The sequence below is a fragment of the Folsomia candida genome, unplaced genomic scaffold (genome assembly GCF_002217175.1).
Source record: "Folsomia candida strain VU population unplaced genomic scaffold, ASM221717v1 Fcan01_Sc011, whole genome shotgun sequence".
Lineage (NCBI taxonomy): Eukaryota > Metazoa > Arthropoda > Collembola > Entomobryomorpha > Isotomidae > Folsomia > Folsomia candida.
Window position 1 is genome coordinate 1,475,839 of NW_019091203.1, and position 19,835 is coordinate 1,495,673.

Below are 19,835 nucleotides of genomic sequence, written 5' to 3' on the forward strand. Positions count from 1 at the left end.
ATGAGGTCATTGAACTGTCTCAAACTAAAATTTGGGTCGAATTTTATCGATCGTGGGACTCCGCTGATCATTCAAAATTTCTGTTTGGCACAAACCATGCAATTAATTATGATAAGGTCGTCGCGAATCGCGGCGTAGCCAAGGGGGGGGCTAGGGGGGCTTGAGCCACCCCCAGAGCCCGGAAAATTAAAAAAAAAATACTTAAAAAATTGCAAAAAATTAAAAAAAATTAAAAAATTAAAAAATAAGTTACGTAGAAGTTATATGCTACACATTAGCGGAGTTCGTTATTACTTTGTACCCTTACTATCTTTTGGGTCGAAAAATATGTTAGGACAACTGAGAGATTTTGGAAGCGTCGTAAAACTGTACTAAAAAACCTACAGTGCAGACTAAGTCAGAACCCGCTTCATGTGCTATCCAGCAGTGGTTTTCACTTTTGCAGCCTCCATATCAAATTTCAGCTCGATATAACGATTTTGAAAAATCAGTATGGGTCACCCCATAGGGTCACTCTGGTTGCACTTTGCTCACTTTTAACTTCATATTCTTTAATTAGAAGGCATTAAGTATCATTGTGACGGATTTCATCTTTTTAAAGCAATTTCTAAAAATCGGTATGGATCACCCCATAGGGTCTCTCCAGATAAAAATTTTACCAATATCATATCATATTCTTTCATTAAAGCCCATAAGCAACCTCTCCACCAAATTTCAGTTCGATATGATGATTTTTAAAAATCAGTATGGGTCACCCCATAGGGTCACTCAAGATGAAAATTTTTCCCACTTGAAGTCATTTTTATCTAGTAGAAGCCATTAGCAACCTCTGTACCAAATTTCAACTCTCTACAACAATTTTGAAATTTTGGTGCATACTACCCCACCCACTCCTATGACCCCCACCGGTCAACCACTGGACCAATTTCGCCCATCTTCGAACTCGTTTCCTAACTTTGTCAAATATGCATATGGTAAAAATTTCAAGTCAATCGGTTCAGCCGTTTTGGCTCAATCGTGCCGGACAGACAGACAGACAGACGGACGGACGGACATGACGGTTCCATAAGCCCTGACTCGGGCTAAAAATCAAGCTACAATATCTGTAGTATGTACACGTGTATGTAAGCACCAAATGGGTTTCTCCAATTTTAATCTGGCGAATTATATTTGTAAATTGTTAGCGCACGAAAATTAAAATATCTACAAATTTGTATTTTAGTCGATGCACGTATTTGCCTTATAGCGGAATTTTTAACCAAAGTCAGAATCATTCAAAATTCTATAACTTTTTCAATTTTAAACTGATATTAAGAATGACTGATATTCAGCTATTACAGAAAATTAATTAGAAAAATTACCTCGAAAAATTAAAATTATTTTAAAAAGTTTGATATTCTTTGCATTTTTCAAACTTCCAAGGTAGCATGCAAGTTTTAAATTTTAAAAGTTTATTTTAGAGTATTTTGTTCTTTAATGTTTTTAATCGGGTTAAAATTGAAATAGTTACAGGGTTTTGAAAAATCCTGATTTTCGTTTAAAATTAGGTTAAAAAATAAGGGAAACTACGCGCATTCCGGAAAGATCATTTACTTCTGAGCACGAATTTTTAAATTTGTCCGGTCAAAATCGGAGAAAACCACTTCAGGTCTCCAGATTGTAAGTTCACGGTTTTTATGAAGCTTGATGCTTCGTTTTTAATTTCCATGCTATTTTCCGATACTAAGGAATCCTTAGTAAGGATGCGAAGAGAAATCTGGATATCGGTTCTGAATATGATGTGTGTCCATTTAAATAATTCGTCGTTGAATTTTTCATTCAAATGTTCGTCACTTTTTTCAGTAAAAAATATTTTAAGCTTCGTCACCAGAATTTCTATTAGATATGCAATGGGTGTAAATTGACATACTCCGGTAACATTATTCACTGCAAAGAAAATGTTTATTTTTCGTAGGTATTACTCGCTTTCATAATTTGGACAAGAACTTTAAGTTACTAAAACTAACTAGTTGAAGTATGTAAGTATTTCATGAAATTTTAGAATAGTCAGTCTTTTTCTAGTGGGTGAAACAAATTTGGATTAGTGGTGAGCCAAATGCTAAGGTAAACCGAGCCTGTCGGTGAGCCCGACTTTAACTGACAATGGAGGTCTCCCAACGTATGCTCACAGATTTGGACTAAACTAGTGCCAATCGATCACAAATATAATTAGTCTGAAATATACAAATGAAACTATCTGCGAATGCTTAAATTTTGCGGAGATATTTGCATAAAAAGAGGAGAAAACGCACCCCCATGGCTAGCAAATTTTTCATTTTCCGAATTTGCTGTACAATTTTCCAGCTTTGGATGCAAATATCTCAGCAAAACTTGCGCATTAGCAGATATTTTCATTTGCATATTTCATACTAATTATGTTTGTGATCGATTGACACCGGTTTGTTCCAAATCTGTGTGCATATGTTGGGAGACCTCCATTGTGAGCTTGAGCGAGCCGAGCCTTTCCTGAACCGACCTTGAGCGAGCCGAGCCTTTCGTGAACCGACCTTTAGCGAGCCGAGCCTTTCCTGAACCGACCTTTAGCGAGCCGAGATTTTTTGAGCCTTTCCTGAGTCGAGCTAGAGCGAGCCAGGCTTTTTTTTGGTCGAACCGAACTTTTCAAAAGCTCGTTGTTTTCTAAAATTTCAAGTGTGGTGAAGTAAAAAATTTGTATCCGTGTAGTTCAAACTACTCTTCCCCTCTTCACCTTAATATTTAACCTGTTTACACGAAAACTGAATAATATAGCTTGTAAAATATTTCCTTCATCTGCAAACCATTTATTTAACAATTTATTTCTGGGTTGTTAAAATTTTAGTTAAATAGTTATATATCCAGCAGGAAACCCAAAGTTCTAAATTTATGGATAACTTAATTACCTTATTACAACGATAAATATTCACTTAGAATTTAATTAAGGGGCATGGAGTATGCCACAAGAAGCGCTCAATTTGGCAGAGCTTGATCATGCTCGGCTCGGTTCAACTGAGCTGAACGAGCCAAAATTTCTTCAAGTAAAGCTTGAACGAGCCGAGCTTGCTCGAGTTTTTCCTGCGTCGAGCTTGTTTTGAGCTTTCGCGATCCGAGCTTTTGAAAACTGCTGCTCGACGCATCTCTATTTTGAATTGTTCAGGTCATTTTACATCCTTGGAAAAATTATTCTTCACGCATTGCTACGAACTTTTCCCCGCACATCTGAATTTTGGATGATTTTAATTTTTAATTAGAATTTCCCGCTCCTAGGACCTGCATCTCAAAGCTATGGTGATTTTAATTAGCACTTATCTTCATTCTACCCATGGTAAAAATGTCAACGAAAAACATTAACGGGATCAATAGTTACAGCTGATATTGTCTCTAGCGAAGGCCAAAAAATGAATGTTACCGGAATAAATTTACACCCTCTATATTAGTCTTTACTCTTTATTCCCATCATGCTCCTGGATGATGACTTTTTGCAAATTTTTCTCAATTAGAGACTGGTTTGATATTTGAGTAATCTTTAAAATTTTGTTATCAATACCTTCATGTTGCCCGGATTTTTCCGTACAATTTTTGTTTGAATGCACAACAGGTTTTCTATCCAAGGAACACAAGGTTTATTTTTTAACTGACCACTACCTGAGATGTCACGATTTGCGTGAAAGCAACTTGGTACTTTAGCCCAAATTTGGAGACCCTCGTTAATGTTTGGTTCGATTTTTTTGGCATAAGAAAACCACTGGGATGAGTTATATATATCACCATATTTCCTACACATAAAATACATGTTTGAGGAGTTGATTGGTCAGGTGAATATGGCATGCTAAAGCTAGTGGTTTTTAATACTTAAAGTGTACCTATGTATCTACGGTGTGAGTGAAATTTTAAACCCAAAAGGGTAATCTAATTTTTTTTGGCTGGGCCCCCCCCAAGGCCCTATCCTGGCTACGCCGCTGGTCGCGATAGGTGCAAGTTGGAATAAAATAAATAATTTCAATAATTATTTAATCCAATTTTTAATTTAAGTAATTCCTAATCTAATCTAAATTTAACATTTACTAATTTTATAAATTTATTTCTTCATTCAAAATTCATTTAATTTAAAAGCTAAACAAAACATTCATTCATTATTCATTTAGTTCAAACTTGAAAAGTAACATTTCCATATTCGTTCTTAATTTTTTTTTTATTCGTTTGATCCCACATTCGCCTTTTTACAAAAATGTAAAAAAAATTTCATAACCTATACATATATTATACATAATGTGAAAAATAACTAATGAATAAAATTATTCTTCCATTCTTCATGCAAAAGAATAAATATTTGTTGAACAGTATTTAAATTTAGCTTATTCATACAAATGCCTAGTTTAGTTGTACATTAATTTATGTAGGTATGTATATATTTTTATAAATTGCATCACAATTTTAGCATGCAAATTTATCGATTACCGACTTATTAAACTCTAAGTTAGCAAATCTAACAATCTAACAATCCCATACCTGTTTACTTTCGTTCATGTGACTGATTATGATGGAGAATGATAGTGCATGAAAATTAATTTCCCGTGATTTTAATGAAAATGAGTGAAGGATTCGAAATGAATGAAATGAATTTGATAGAAAATAACTGAATGTATGTAAACGAAAATCTTCAGTCAGAAAACATAACTGACTTTTGAATGAAAAAAAATACTCAAAACAAGTATGTATGACCATTTTATGATTGTTTCATATTAATTATGACATATTTCAAGTATGACACATTATTCTTAAACTATTCATTTGCTTATATTTCTTGCATAATTTAAGTGAGGATTGTGAACGTTAGGAAAAAGTTTGACTAACTGGACAGTGATCAGTTGATAGTTAATTGGATTGGATGGATAGGTGATATTCAATTTGACAATTCTGTAAATTGGCGTATCACAGTTCGGAAATATTATATTGTATAATTCAACGCCGTAGTCATTCTCATTCAGTTCTGTGTATAACCTCGAGAACATGGTGTATTCGAAGTGGCGAAGCTAAGGGAGGTATACGTTTAAATTTTGGGGTGCCTGAAAAAGAAAGGTGAAATGGAATTTAATGAAATTTACAGCCCAAAACAAGTTTAAATTGTAAAGGTGCGACGTACTCGGGAACCCTTTTTGAAGCGAGTTATATCAAAAAATCAAGGCAAAAACCGGCAACCAAGTATTCACGTTCGCCTTGATTTTCGCCCCGTGGTGAAAAATACTGCAAAATTGAAGTTTCCCGCCAAAAATTTTTCTTCAACGGAAACATATATAAGTGCCACGTGGTTCCTGATCTCTGGCTTGATTTTTTTTGTATAAGTCGCTCCTACAAAATCCCGGTATAGGTTGAAAAAAGGTGCCCTTTTTAGCTTATGTACTATACCTTAAACAAGTCTCCAATTTCGAATAAGTTCATTGTTATCTTAAATTTTTTCAGATATTTCCATTCATTTCTACGGTACTGACTTTCTTCATGGGCTAAATATGTTACAAAAATTGTTACTTAGATAATATGCCGATTTATAAAATTTCTTCGATGTCTTACATACTTGTCACTTGGTCTTGAACGGAAAGCCTCTTCAGTCGCGGAAGTGGTGGGAGTTTAAAATCTGGACCGTACGCGATGAGCCACACGACTTCCAAAGTTTCTTTAAACTTGTGCAGAATTTGTAGCTCAACATTCCCAACGACACGTAGAGACACTTTTTTAAGCTTTATATTTAATCTCAGAATAGTCCGGTTTTCCTCCTCCGTGATTTTACATTGATTCAAAGGAAATCCTGGGCATCCAAGTTGGTCCAAATTGCGTAAAGTTTTTCCGCCAGTATCACTCGTAGCGAGGCTTAAACCCTCCATAGAGTCTTCGATGGGACCACTGTTCGTAAGGTTTGTTAGATTAACAGCTTTTCTGAAAATGGTGGGCAGCACGTGGGAAAACTTGTTTGTTTTGGTAATATCGTACCCATATGGACACAGATTTACGTGGAGTTCTCGAACACGTGACCAATTTACGAGACTCATAATTGGGAAAGAGTCCACGTGGAAGTCATCTTCCACAAAAAAATTCATGTGCACGTGAAGGGACGTCAAATTTAGAGTGGTGCTTAGTAAATTACAAAAAAATGACCAGATTTGGCTTTGAGGTGTTTCATTAGGGACACGCCCAATATGATGGAATGCTAGTCGGTCACAATGGGAGCCATGGTTTTGAAAAAAATTGCCAATATTTCGCAAAAAAGCTTGATACGAGTGGTACGACCATGTCTCACTCGTCCCGTGCGGGACAGTGGTGAAGATCTCAAAGTTGCGGTGCAGGTAGTGCGGGTAGGATGCAATGTATTCGGATAGTTCGGGTCCATTACATCGTGCAGATGAGTCAAATTTAATGACAGCCAAGCTTCTGTAGCGTTGACGGGATAAGTTGAACCAGTCGTGGTTAACTTGCCGAGCGGTTTTTAGGTCCGAGAGGGTTAAATAGGTGAATATCTGGTCGATAATCTGTAATTAATTTAATAAAGGTTATTTAAACAAGAAAGAAATTGTTCGAGTTAAACGAGCAAGTATGCCAATATGAATATGATGACAATTATATTTGTATTCTAATATATTACAAACAGGGTTCAGGAAACCTCGGGGTTTTTCTAGAAAACCCCAACCCTGAAAGTTTTTCCGGGTTTTTTGTAGGTTTTGTGGGTTTTTGTAGGATATGGAGCCGGTTGAAACAAAATTTTTAAAATGAAATATTAAAGTAAAACTAATTCAATATTCAATAGAATAACATTTTCAATATTTTCATTGACTTTAATTTTTAAGTCAAAAGTTCGTGTTTAACAAGTAGATAAGCCAGAAATAGAACTAGGAATATGCAATGATACTTGGAAATTCAAGTGGTTCATAAAATCCTCAAAATTTCATGTTGAATCTGAAATGGGACATATATGAAATGATCAAAATTATGATCGTATATCTATAGATAAAGTGTAGACTTTAAAATTTAAATTTGTAGAAGATTTAAACTCTTATATGTAAAATGTAGCTAACCTCAGGGGGAAGAATGCTGAAGGTGTTTTCGGGCTGATGAATTTCGTAACATTCATTTGCGTTTTCCATTTCTTGGTTAGTTTTCATTTTAGTTTCTCCTTATGGAATCCTGTGGAGCATTATTTTCAGAATACAGGGTGGTTTAAATGTCACGCTACAATGGAAAATTTTTCAATGAGAAAAATCCCTAAATCTCCATTAGTTACAAGATTTTTGGTTGAGATTTTTATAATTATATCAAAACTGATCGAACATTGATGACAAAATTCTGAAATGATGAATTTGGGAGACAAAATTTCAGTAACTAATGGAAGTTTACGAATTTTTCGCATCGAAAAAATTTTCCATTGTAGCGTGACATTTTAACCACCCTGTTTACATATAGCACACAAGATGACTAGCACAAGTATGTAATTTCATCTACTCTTGTAGGGCCGGGCATGAAGAATGTGACAATTTCTGCCTTAAAAATATTGTGTAACATGTACGACCTGTGTAAATATTTATTTACTTAAGATCTTATATGTTCAGATTTATTCGTCAGTGCCATTATGAAGATGAGTGACGACGAACTTTTGTCTCGTTAAGGTCTCGCAAATGAATTTCTTAATTTGATCTTAATTTGACAGGTATGTATGCAGGAATACAGTTAAATTATCACGATTAAATAATTTTATGTAAATCAAAAGACTATGGACGCAAACAAATAAAAATTTTTAAATTTTTAAGACACATAATTTTTTGAGCTGGTATTTTATTTATTTATGAAGTCTGTATACGCAAAAAACTCACATCTACATATGTTTACATACATTCAGGGGTGGTTTCTAATTTTGACGAATATTTGTTAACCATAATACAAAAGTTAAAATATTTACGTCACTATATTTAATTATATTAAATAAATATGTACATATTTTATAATAAATAACTAATAAATAGTAGCACATACATATTTAAATAATTTGAATTTGGCATTACACTACTAATAAATATTATCTAAATAACAGATAAATAAATAAGGTTTTAGTTTTTACTTGAAACAAGTATTTTAACTAAAATTAGAATGTACCTCTAAATATGTGCCATGCCCTAGAAAAGTTAGACAATACGTAAATCAAACATACAAATAATTGAGTTACAAGTTATGCTTTGGAGGAAATAGAGGTGCAAAAACAAGTGATAATTTGCAAATAACTACATAAGTGCATAAGTGCATAAATGAAAATTTATAGAAAAGCGGGTAAATTAAAATTAATGGCGGATTTATCTAAATTCATTTCATATTAATGTCACACCCGAGTGGATTTAGTCGGTTTGTGCAAAATTCATCTCGATGTATTTTTAATACGAAAACGAAAGTATGACGAGAAAATAGCTGCAAGTCGAGCGCCTACATTAGTGAACGGACGGATTAGAAAAGCAACCTAACTAATTAATTTACGCAAATTGAGTTGTTCAAGTCGACTAAAAGGACAAGTTTAGTACATTTTAAACTTTGTCTTAAGTTTTAGTTTGTATTGAGTTTCAAATATTTGAACCTCTTAACGTCACTACAAAGACGAAATAAAGGTGTTAACACGTATACGTAACGTCCTTTCTGGCAATCCCGAGCTTTGTTCAGGCAAAAAATCTAGCTTGAACCTAACTATTTATGAGAGTTCTAAATCCCAAAAAAATAATTGTGGTGGTGGGATAGCACACATTTTTACAGATTCGATTAAACTGTTCCTTTAAGAAATTACGATTTTCATAAAGGATAAAATTCTGAAGTGACGAAATAAATATTTATGTAGGCAAATATATAAATATACATTAAGGGCGAAATCATGATTTTTATGACGATACTAATCAGAATTCTTGACTGTAAGCATGATTTCTATATGTTTTCGCACTTTCCCTAACTATCTTCGCGAATTCTTCAGAAGTGCTCAAATGTGACACCAACAATTATTTGTGCTTAGTTCCTTGATTTAATGCTGGTTTCAAGATTATCCGTGCGAAACATGTCGGACATGTGCATTGTAAGTCTTGACGAGATCTGTAGTATATGTAATTGTACAACACAACGCTTCATTTTGCTGGTCTGCATGATTTGTTTTCAAAAATAAATTACCAATTGCAAATTGCCGGTCAGATGACAAGTTTTGTGCGAATGGAAGCTTTTGCACTTCAATAAAATCATGACAAAAGCACGAATAAGTCGAGCGCCTACATAAGTGAACGGACGGATTAAAAAAGCAACCTAACTAATTAATTAGCTAAAAATGATTAAGTAAATAACTGTGAAGTAATAAAATAAATGTGAAGTTATATTTAAACAAATTTCATGGAGAATGGACCGATTATGCATTATGGACCTTTGCAAATTAAGTTTTTCAACTCGACTATAACGTAATTATTACGTTTGTCGAAGTTTGTGTACATATGGAAGCTTTTATTTTTAAATATTTCAAACATCTCTAAATACGTTACTACAAATACGTTTTATATGTAACCTCCTTTCTGGCAATCCCGAGCTTTGTTCAGGCAAAAAATCTAGCTTGAACCTAAATATTTATGAAAATTTTAAATGCCAAAAAAGTAATTGGCAAATATTTTTCAATATTTGTTTAAACTGGTCCATTAAGAAATTACAATTTTCATAAAGGAGAAAATTCTGAAATAGATGCATATTTATGTCGGCAAATATTTAAATATTCATTTAGGGCGAAACGATCATTTCTATGGCAATACTACGTAAATAGCATTCTTGACTTCAAGCAAGATTTCTATGTGCAGAAATTAATTTTGGTAACTGGATTTATGTAGATCTTAAATCAATTCCGAAGATCATAACCACAAATAACTTCATTTCATTACATAAATATGTAGTTATGTAGATATGATTAAAGAAATTGATTTATGTATCACTTATTTCTTGTATTAGAGAATGCAGGTATCTTCGACTAGAGACAGAACCCGAGGTAGGTACTTCTATATTGGTAGAAGGCCTATTCATTACAGTTTCCAAACGCTAATGCATAAATGAAGTTGTGCGATAATATTGTTAAATACATTGTTCCCTTAAAAAATTACAGTTTTCAAAAAGGAAAAGAAGTTGTAGAAGGAAGACATATTTAAGAATTTTAGATAGATTTTCCTTTTGTACCAGTAAATTTCAAAGAGCGGCGAGTAAAATCTCCTGAATCAAATTCAACAAGGTGTGAATAAATTATAATAAAGGTGTTTTTACATAACCGAAATAAAAGTGTTTATACGTAACCTCGCTTCTGGCAATCCCGAGCTTTGTTCAGGCAAAAAATCTATCTTGAACCTAAATACTTATGAAAGTTATAAATCCCCCAAAAAAATAATCGTGGTTGTGCGATGACGCATGTTTTTCAATATTCGAATAAACTGTTCCCCTTTAGAAATTACAATTATCATAAAGGGGAAAATACTGTAGTGAAGACATAGATTTACAAAGCATTTTTTCTCGTAGTCACAAATCCGAAAACGTTAGGAGTAAAATTAACTGAATCAAATTCTTCACTACTCTACAATTGAACATATTACATATTTATTTTTTGAAATTGTTAGATTAATATGATCGATTTAGTCTTAATGAACGATCTAATTGTAAAGGATTAGATTACCTTCGAGATGTTTGTTGGAAAAAATATATATCCTACGTAAGAAGAAAAAGTCGAAGTACGTATCTACGTTCAGCTAAATTGGGCAGCAAAATTGCCGGAATTCGTCTAAATAGCGTCACCACCCACAATTTCTGGGTTTGTTAAAGAACCGAGTCAGTGCAAAAACGTAGTCCAGCAATCATGAAATATCTCGACAATCTCCGTGAAAATCTTACTTATTTGAGTTGCTCTACCAGGAGCTACATATATACCTGGTTAAAATTTTTGGTTTAGTCTTTTTCAGATAAATATTATGCCTTCTATGCATTTACAATACGTGTTTGATGGGGCACCCTTCGCAGACATATTGGTATCTAACAGTGTTTTTATCTTAGGAGCCTTGATCACGTGGAAAACTCATCGAAAACTCATGGCCCACGTGCATTTACGTGCACTAGGCCAGGTCGAACAAAGATCATTTACGCGACGGACATATCATCTATGATGATTCCCGTGTGAAAGTAAACTATTTTGTCTTGCATACATGTAGTAAGCTGAGTTTTCGTTAAAGCTTTGGAAACTTAAAGTTTCAAAAGAAGTTTTTTTTTTTTAATTTCCAAGAATTGTTTTTTTAGATTTGCACCTCAGAGATGGAAATCGTCATTAAAATACTAACATCGTCAATGAGTGCAAGGACGCAGGCTGGAAAACTAACTTCCCAAGGCTGTAGGGGAACCCGCTGGCGAAAAATGTCTGAATGAAATCTTGACACCATAGGAGATCCATCTTTCAACCTCAGAATTGAATCTGGCCGACTATTGGTCCGTCAATACAAAACTGCGAAAGGTGCACGAGCAATAAAAATCATAAAATTTAAAAGTTTGAAAAATTCTTAACGGTTTTCTATCAATCCTTAGTACATTGACAACATTGGACACTTAACCTTAATTTATGCTATATTCATGATGCAGAAGTCAATACATTATGACATTCATTAATTATGTAGGTAGATGTTTTGCATATATTTATGTATTTCCCAAAAAATTTCGACTTATGTACGGTTCTACGCCAAATTATGTAACACGCTTCACGGATGTAGCTTTGTTCTCTATCATTCATTATATGAGAATTTTAAATAAAGCAAAACAATGGGGTGGTGTAGTTCTGATGAAAATTAACTCAAAACCAAAATTTGTCAAATCAACACCGCCGGTGTCAATATATGACTTAACCGCCTTGGTTACAATTGTGATTCCGAGCGGTAATGAAGTTTCTCCGTCCGGTCATAACATTATAACTCTCGGTATAAAAATCATTATAACTCGGATTCAACATTTTAACCAAGGCCGTTATATATTGACACCGGCGGTGTTGATTTGACAAATTTTGGTGTCGAGTGTATGATTCGTCGACCATTCCAAGTTGTAAATTTTAAACGAGGCTGGCCAACTCATGGATGATTGCAAGGTTGCAACATTTTTGATAGACGTGTTGGAGCATGAAAATGAGCCATATCTGACCACCGAGGGTGCCGCGTCAAAGCCGGTGGGGGCTAGACAGTGTCCTAAGCAACCTGGTATATTTGCAACGAAATTACTAATGGAAATAGAATATGAACTTTCCTCCATTAGAAAAGAATTCAACAAAGTTGCACCTAACCCGTTCGGTTTCGCAGTTATTCTTAAAGGACAAATTTGCTTTTCAAAAAAAGTTGATGGTCGAATTGTCGAATAAATTATTCGCCTGTTAGACACACAATTCCAAATCCTTAGCTTTTATGATTTGTTTTGTAAAATGAACCAAAACATTGAGCAAATGATACTTAAGTAAAGAATGATGCTTCAGGGAACATTTTGAAGTGAAGTACACATTTATTATTTCCTAAAACAATAGAGACAACTTCAACCTCCAAGCGAAGGTAAAGTATAATTTTCAAAAATTCTAGTTTTTTTAGGCCGATTAATTATCCACATACCTGCGTAATTAAGGCCACGATAGTGTAATTTTTAAGTGAATCGTTTACATATGCACGGCTTATCGATACAGTGGAAATAACCGTTATGAATTATTGTAAACCATAACATGTAATTATCTTGCGTTGATTATGATATCGGCAAATATGCATATTTGCTGATAGCCAGTCCCTCTTATAGTTTATCAAATTCGCGAAGAAGCTCGTAAATAGTCGAATAAATTATTCGCTCTAGACATACAAATACAAAGCCTTAACTCTTATTATTTTATTTCTGAAATGCACGAATAATTGTGTAATCTTATATGTAGATTAAATCTATTGGATACGGCTTATCCATACAAGGGATAAAACCGCATTAAATTATTGTTTTACTGTGCACCGTAACATTGATTATTTAATTATGTACTTATCCTGCTGTTGCATATGTACATATCAGTATATATTTCCCAATAGCGCTTAACTTGAAAATTAATATTCAAAGATCAAATTTGCACAAATTCTTGTAAATAGTCAACAAATTATTCGCTCTATTTAGACATTCCAATACAAATCCATACTTTTTATAAAATTCATTCAAACCGTAAAATATCCAACTTCCCTTCAGAACCATGCTTCACGAATTATCCTCACGAAAAAATGTGACAGGGGGTCTGAGTTTTCTGCTGGGGGTCAAAAAAATCTTCCGCGGCCCGACCAAGTCGGACAGCGATCATATGTATCAACCCTATGCTTCAGCGATGCATATAAAATCACATTATGTAATTTTCCCATTTTCTCCTCATCTTGCTCATACATGTGCGGAACGTCACCTTTAAGTCCAGACATATGCAAATAATAGTATTATACATACTTTATGAGTTAGTATTCAAAGACCTCATATAACATTTTATCTGCAATGCGGATTTTGCAAGGCTGCAGAGCAGGGCAAAAACGAGGCCGCGCTGTCCTCTGACTATTTTCAGAATACATTCAAAATTAATTTGTCGATTTAAAAAACTGTGTGTTTCGAATTAGCGAACTTAATGGAAACCTCATTGACGGAACAACACCAAACGAATTCCTAGAAATACAGGTAACCGAAGTGTCGAATAAATTATTCGCCTACTAGACATACAAATCCACATCCTAACTATTATGATATATTTAATAAAATGAATACGAATATTGCCCAAATACATGTGTACGTGCAGAATAGTATAATTTTTGATGAATTCTTGTAGATATGTCGGCTTATCGATACAATTGATATAACCGTTATGAATTATGGGGCATTAAATGTGACATTTAATAATGTTTGCATAGGATCCGATGTATATTTTTCCATAGTCAGTCTCTCTTGTAATTTATAATCAAAGATCAAATGTACACGCGTAGAAGCTGGTAAATAGTCGAATAAATTCTTCGCTCTAGACATGCTCATACACATCCTTAATTTTTAGATTTCGAAAATGTATGTATTGCTGATGAAATGGGTAAAAAAATTTGTAATTTGAGATTAAATTTCTTGAACACGGCTTTCCAATACAAATGATAAAACCGCTTTAAATTATTGTGTTCACACTATAAAATTTACTGTATAATAATGTGCATACTGTTGTGTGCATGATTTATGTATTAGCAAATGCCCCGTTATTTTAAAATTTCTATCCAAAAATCAAATTTTCGCGAAAGCTGGTACATAAATAGTCGAACAAATTCTTTGCTCTAGACATGCAAATATGCATCCTTAACTTTAATGATTTAGTGTCTGAAACGTATAAATTGGTGATGCAATGGGCAAACAATTGTGTGAACCTAGATTTAATTTCTTGAATACGGCTTATCCATACAATTGATAAAACCGCGTTAAATTATTATATGTTTGCGCAAGATAACATTTACTACAAAATAATGTGCATATTGTTGTGCGTATAATTTATATATATACGAGCAAAAAACCCGTCAGTTTAAAATTTCTATCTAAAGATCATATTTGCGCAAAATAGTCGAACAAATTATTCGCTCTAGACATACAAATACACGGCCTTAATTTATAACTGGTTTTCTAGAACGAACATTATCGGTGATGAAATTGTGTAATTTTCTATTAAACTTTTTATCTACATAAGTTAATGGCATATCGATACAACTGATATAACCGATAAAGATAGGTTCTGGGACTGGTACTGGGATCAAAATTGGTACGGTCGTGATATCCCAATAAATACTACGCCAACTATAACAAGTTTGCCGTAATACAATATTTCGCTGTCGCTAACATGGGGGAAACAATTTCTCCTGTAATGAATGTTTTAATTTCCATCTATGAAAATCAACCAGACCTGTGTGGTACTCTTGAAGTATCCAACGTTTTCAGGCTCATGTACATATTTAGACTTATTTTTTTGATGATCAAATACATTTATGATCCATCAAATAATCTTAAAAATAAGCATTATAAATAGTGACCAAAGTTGAATTACGCTGTGCAAAATTGTACGAATAGCTCTGAAAAAATGAAATATTTGTAAAGCTTTTCAATCTAAACGACAGCTCAGTACATGCGGGATATATCAATGCACTTGTCACACCTATTCATCCCTAATTCAACTTGGTGTATGTCGTTTCTTAAACAATTTTTCTTAAGAAATATATGTAATTTGTAGTTATATCCCACAAAAACAATACGGTCGTCGATGCGGGCGTTTTGGGAGGTAAATTCCTTTAGACAGCTAAGAAATTATGGATAATCTTCCGATCGGATCGTCTTATCCGAGATTATCCAATCATTTATGTATTTTAACCAAAATTCGATCAAGTGCGATCCGGAAATCGGATCAGATTGGGGTATAAAAAATTTGACGGATCCGATATTTTGCAACGGATCCATCACCCTAGACGGAATTATTTCAAATTTGTGCAAAGACTATGTGTAGTGCAAAAAAACAAAATATAAAATTTGCTCTTGCATTTTCGTTAATTTTTCATAAGAATTTTGTTGAAATTTTAAAAGTACAGAAATTTTGGCCTTGCTTTGAATTTTCTAGGGATTTCATTCTATCAAGAATTTGGAAACGAGTACATTTTTTAACATAGTAGTTTTAGTTTGTTGGCTGGTGATAGAGAGTAAAAATATTGGAAGAAAGGAAAAAATTGAATTGTTTTCTGAATAACATGTGACTATTTATGATAATTGCTGAAATCCACTTCCTGAAAAACTCGAGCCAGACACTTGGGACAATGCACTTCAGGAAATTCAGATGTTCGGAATTTATTATTTCCGAAAACGTGGCAATTGTGGACAGGAAGTATAAATACTCGTACACGATATATATAATGCAACACCTAATAAACCTTGCTGCTTTGTTGATTGCTTCAAAATCTGGGTGTTCGATGCAAACTCTGGATTAGGATTCCGGTAAAAATTGTTAAAATGAAAATTGCACTGTTAAATTATTCATTTTGCTCAAATTATTTAAAAGATTTAAAGATTAAAAGCCAATAACTCAAGTTTTTCTTCAATTTCTAATGCAAAATTGTTAGAATTGCATGAAATGTATGATTTTCAAAAGTATGGAAGATTTCAATTTTACAGGTTTTAAATTGAATTATTTAGATAAAAGACAGGTTATGAGATTGCAATATATTTATGTAGTTATGTAATTTCAATTAAAAGTCTGGTGGATTAAAAATAACCCATTTTGTTAACCACTGTGGACAAGGATCATTAACTAATAAAACATCGGCGATACACTCTAAAAAACCCGGTAACTAAGTTATTACCAGGCGGAGTATGTATGTGACTCTACCGCGTGGTAATTAATTTATTATTGAGTGGTAGACATTTTGTTATCAAACCGGTAATAACCCCGGTCGCGAAATTTGAAAATATTACCAGTTGGTAATTAATTTTCTACCACTAAATAATAAATTAATTACCACGCGGTAGAGTCACATATGTAGATACTCCGCCTGGTAATAACTTAGTTACCGGGTTTCTTAGAGCGTATAGAATCTAGAAAAGGTAGACTCGATTCCAGAGGATCTTTCGTCTCAATATGTCTCACGAGCTAGATGAAAGATTACGTTAATTACATACATTCGTAATTAGACAATTTTTCTTAATTAATATGCAACTTGAAGATATGCATATCCCACAACGACACAACAGTCGTCGGTATGAGTGATTTTTCTGGAACCAAATTTCTTTTGACAAGGATGAAAGTATTTACAACTGGGGAAACAATAGTTGCCAAAGAATTTAAAACGCTCTTGCATTTTTTTGTCAATAAATATTTGTAAGTGCAGAAATCTTAATTTTTTAACTTCTTAAAATTGTTTTCCGTCAAGTTCAAATTATGTCTATAATAGAAAATGTAGTAAAAACTTATCGAAAAGTTACTCAAAAAATTCGAGGGAGGGCAAATTTTACTGCAAAATAATTTTATAAATTAACTTCTGCTTTATTTGAGCAAATCTAAACGATTTTAAGACAAAGGTCGAAATTGCCAAAAAATTGGTACATTTCTCAAAAACTTGCTACCGCCCATAATATTCTGATGGATTAGTGATCTACCTAACATTACGCAAATTTAAGGTTGTAATACGACAAAATCGGAGAAGATCGCTATCTAATTGTATACCTCTGTGTACTAGTAATTATGCATAATTTGTGCATAAATATTTGCATCCGTACATGTACATATTTCATATTTTTAGGATAGATTAAGCAAAAAAAGATAAAAATGGGCGACGAGAATTTACTTGGTGTCGAATTAACTGGAGAATGTGTGATCTTGAACTTCATGCTTCAGCAGGGGCGGTGCAAAGATGATGGTGACGATAGTGGCGAAGACTGGTTGTGGTGATGGTGGTTGATACATTTTGTGGTGAAGGTCCTTTATGTCCAAAATGTCCCTTAGCCTGTCCTGGAGCCCAGGGTTCCTTAAAATCTGTGGAATAGATAAACAATTAAAATGTTATGAAAATTGCATATACAAAAATTGCGACTAATTCACACAGTAAATTATAAGAAAATGTTTGAAAAGTGTAAAATTTCATTTTACAAAATTATGATTAAAGTAGGAATAAATAGACCTTTAAAATTTAACAGGGAAATTATGGTGTATAAAAATTATGGAAAATTCACACATTCAACTGAAAAAAAATATATTGTAAAGTATGAAATTTTCAAATTTCATGTTACAAAATTCTGTCCAAAGTTGGAATAAATGGACCTTTAAAATTTGACAGAGAAATTATGGTGTACAAAAATTGTGATTAATTTATATAGTCAATTGTTACAAAATTTTTGAAAAGTATATAATTTTGAAATTTTAAAATTTCATTATACAAAATTGTGGCCAAAGTTGTAGGCGAGAAACAAGTATAGTGAAAAACACGCACATACTTTAAGAATGTCCCTTCATTTAGAGTGGGAATGTATCCTTTGTTAAACTTGGGTAAGTGGAACCCTTTATTAATTGGACTCCATTTTTGCCACGTGTGACAAATTTCACGGCGTTCCTACGCCGTGAAAACGTGGTGGGCACAAATAACTTCATGAAGGTGAAAGTCTTTGATTTCCTGGAATATAAAAAAATGCAATGAATTTATGTATATCGAAATTTTAGTGGGCTTCACAATTTTGAAAATTTCATTTTTTTAAATTATGGATTTAAACTAATTTTAATGTTTAATTTTTCATGTTAATATATTTATAATTGTTACATAGTGAGATCAGGGGAAGTCGCAGTAATTCAACTTGAATTTAAATATGTGTATAAAATGTTGCTAATTAAACTAAAAATAAAGTATTAAGGTTGGTCGAAATATTTCGCAATTTATATCAGTAAATTACACGAATAACAAAATTTTAAAACTTAAAAAAGTCACAATATATCTTACTTTACCGAGTAAATTTTCAATAAAAAAACTTATGTTTTTAAATTTATATACAAAGTAAGATTTCACAATCACCAAAATTATTGGTTATTAATCCCCAAGAAGAAATTACAATTTGATTATTTACTTACTTTTCTGACGAATTGCTACAGAAATTATGTATTGTTTCCGGTCCAGTTTAGAATTTCGAAAATTTATTTTAAACAGATTAAGTGGTCGAACTCGTTAATATCGGCGAACGTGGATGAAATTATTTGATTTCTTTAAACAAGTTAAATTGAAAAAATTTAGTTTAATACACTTGTATGAAGAGTTTAATTGTTCAAGTAATATTTTCAAGCAGGAGATTATGCTGGCGAAGATTGTAATGTGGATTAAAGGACAATGTCGGGTCGTTTTATATGAAGGGCATCGTCCCTCCAGGAGGGTACTCACACAAAGGGAAGCCCAACGTTACTGAAAATAGAGGGATAAATTTAACTGCAGAGCTCAACTTCTCCGAAGGACGAGTCCACTCTCGTATCAAGCCGGCTCTATTAAGCCCGTCCTGTTCATGAATTACGTCAAAATATGGTTAGTTTAAATAATTTTGGGAAAAATTGTGTAAAATAATGTTCTATTTTTGGATAATGAAATTTTATCACTGAGGAAAGTATAGGGTGGTTAAAATGCCAAAATGGAAAATTTTTGAGTTTTTGAAAATTTTCGATAGGAAAAATTCGTAAATTTCCAGTAGTTCTCGAAATTTTTTCTCTGAAATTCAACATTTTAAGAATTTTGTCTTCAGTGTTCGATCAGTTTTGATTCAAATTAATAAAAATGTCAATCCCAAATCTTATTGCAATGGAGATTTAGGGACTTTCCTTTATTTTCCTGTCAAATTTTCCAGTGTAGCGTGACATTTAACCCACTCTGTCGATATGAAAGTCAAAAACCAAGCATGCAACACACTGATATCATTATTTTAAAAAATAAGTAATTTTATTATACAATATAAGATTTGCTTGCATGAAGGTATTTTTTTAATCTTGTCATAAATATTTTAGTCTTTTAATGTTTTAGTTTTTACCTACGTCCATACATATTTTCCGTTGTCAACAAAACGTTTGCATAATCGTTACCCAAAAATAGAGTACATACTCTCCATTTTTCGTATTGTTTTACGAATGTTTATCCTCCAAAGAATTTTCCACTGATTTTTGATGACGTAATGATTGGACGGCAGCTCTCGTATACTTGCGTACTTTAAGAGCGCATGGTTTAGATGGATTTATCCCATCA

General features: G+C 33.0%; 1 protein-coding gene across 2 annotated transcripts; it reads right to left on the minus strand.

Annotated features, from left to right (window-relative positions):
* Window positions 1-4,321: 4,321 nt before the first annotated feature.
* Window positions 4,322-19,052, minus strand: LOC110855084. 2 transcript variants are annotated; one of them, XM_035855622.1, is made up of 7 exons: window positions 18,686-19,052; window positions 18,061-18,236; window positions 17,415-17,602; window positions 7,080-7,188; window positions 5,588-6,536; window positions 5,422-5,516; window positions 4,322-5,081 (listed from the first exon to the last, which is right to left on the minus strand). In XM_035855622.1, exons 4-7 carry the CDS (start codon window positions 7,164-7,166, stop codon window positions 5,049-5,051), a joined length of 1,164 nt encoding a protein of 387 aa, XP_035711515.1. In that variant the 5' UTR covers window positions 7,167-7,188; window positions 17,415-17,602; window positions 18,061-18,236; window positions 18,686-19,052; the 3' UTR covers window positions 4,322-5,048. The 2 variants fall into 2 exon arrangements, with proteins under 2 accessions (XP_035711515.1, XP_035711516.1); XM_035855623.1 differs by having other exon boundaries at window positions 18,057-18,236.
* Between the last annotated feature and the right edge of the window lie 783 nt (window positions 19,053-19,835).

Coding starts and splice junctions, on each gene's coding strand:
- LOC110855084 (XM_035855622.1), bottom strand. CDS start 7,166: ATGAAAACTAACCAAGAAATGGAAAACGCAAATGAATGTTACGAAATT. Junction 5,517..5,587: donor CGTTCAAGACCAAGTGACAA/GTATGTAAGACA, acceptor TAACATATTTAG/CCCATGAAGAAAGTCAGTAC. Junction 5,082..5,421: donor AAATTGGAGACTTGTTTAAG/GTATAGTACATA, acceptor TTTCTTTTTCAG/GCACCCCAAAATTTAAACGT.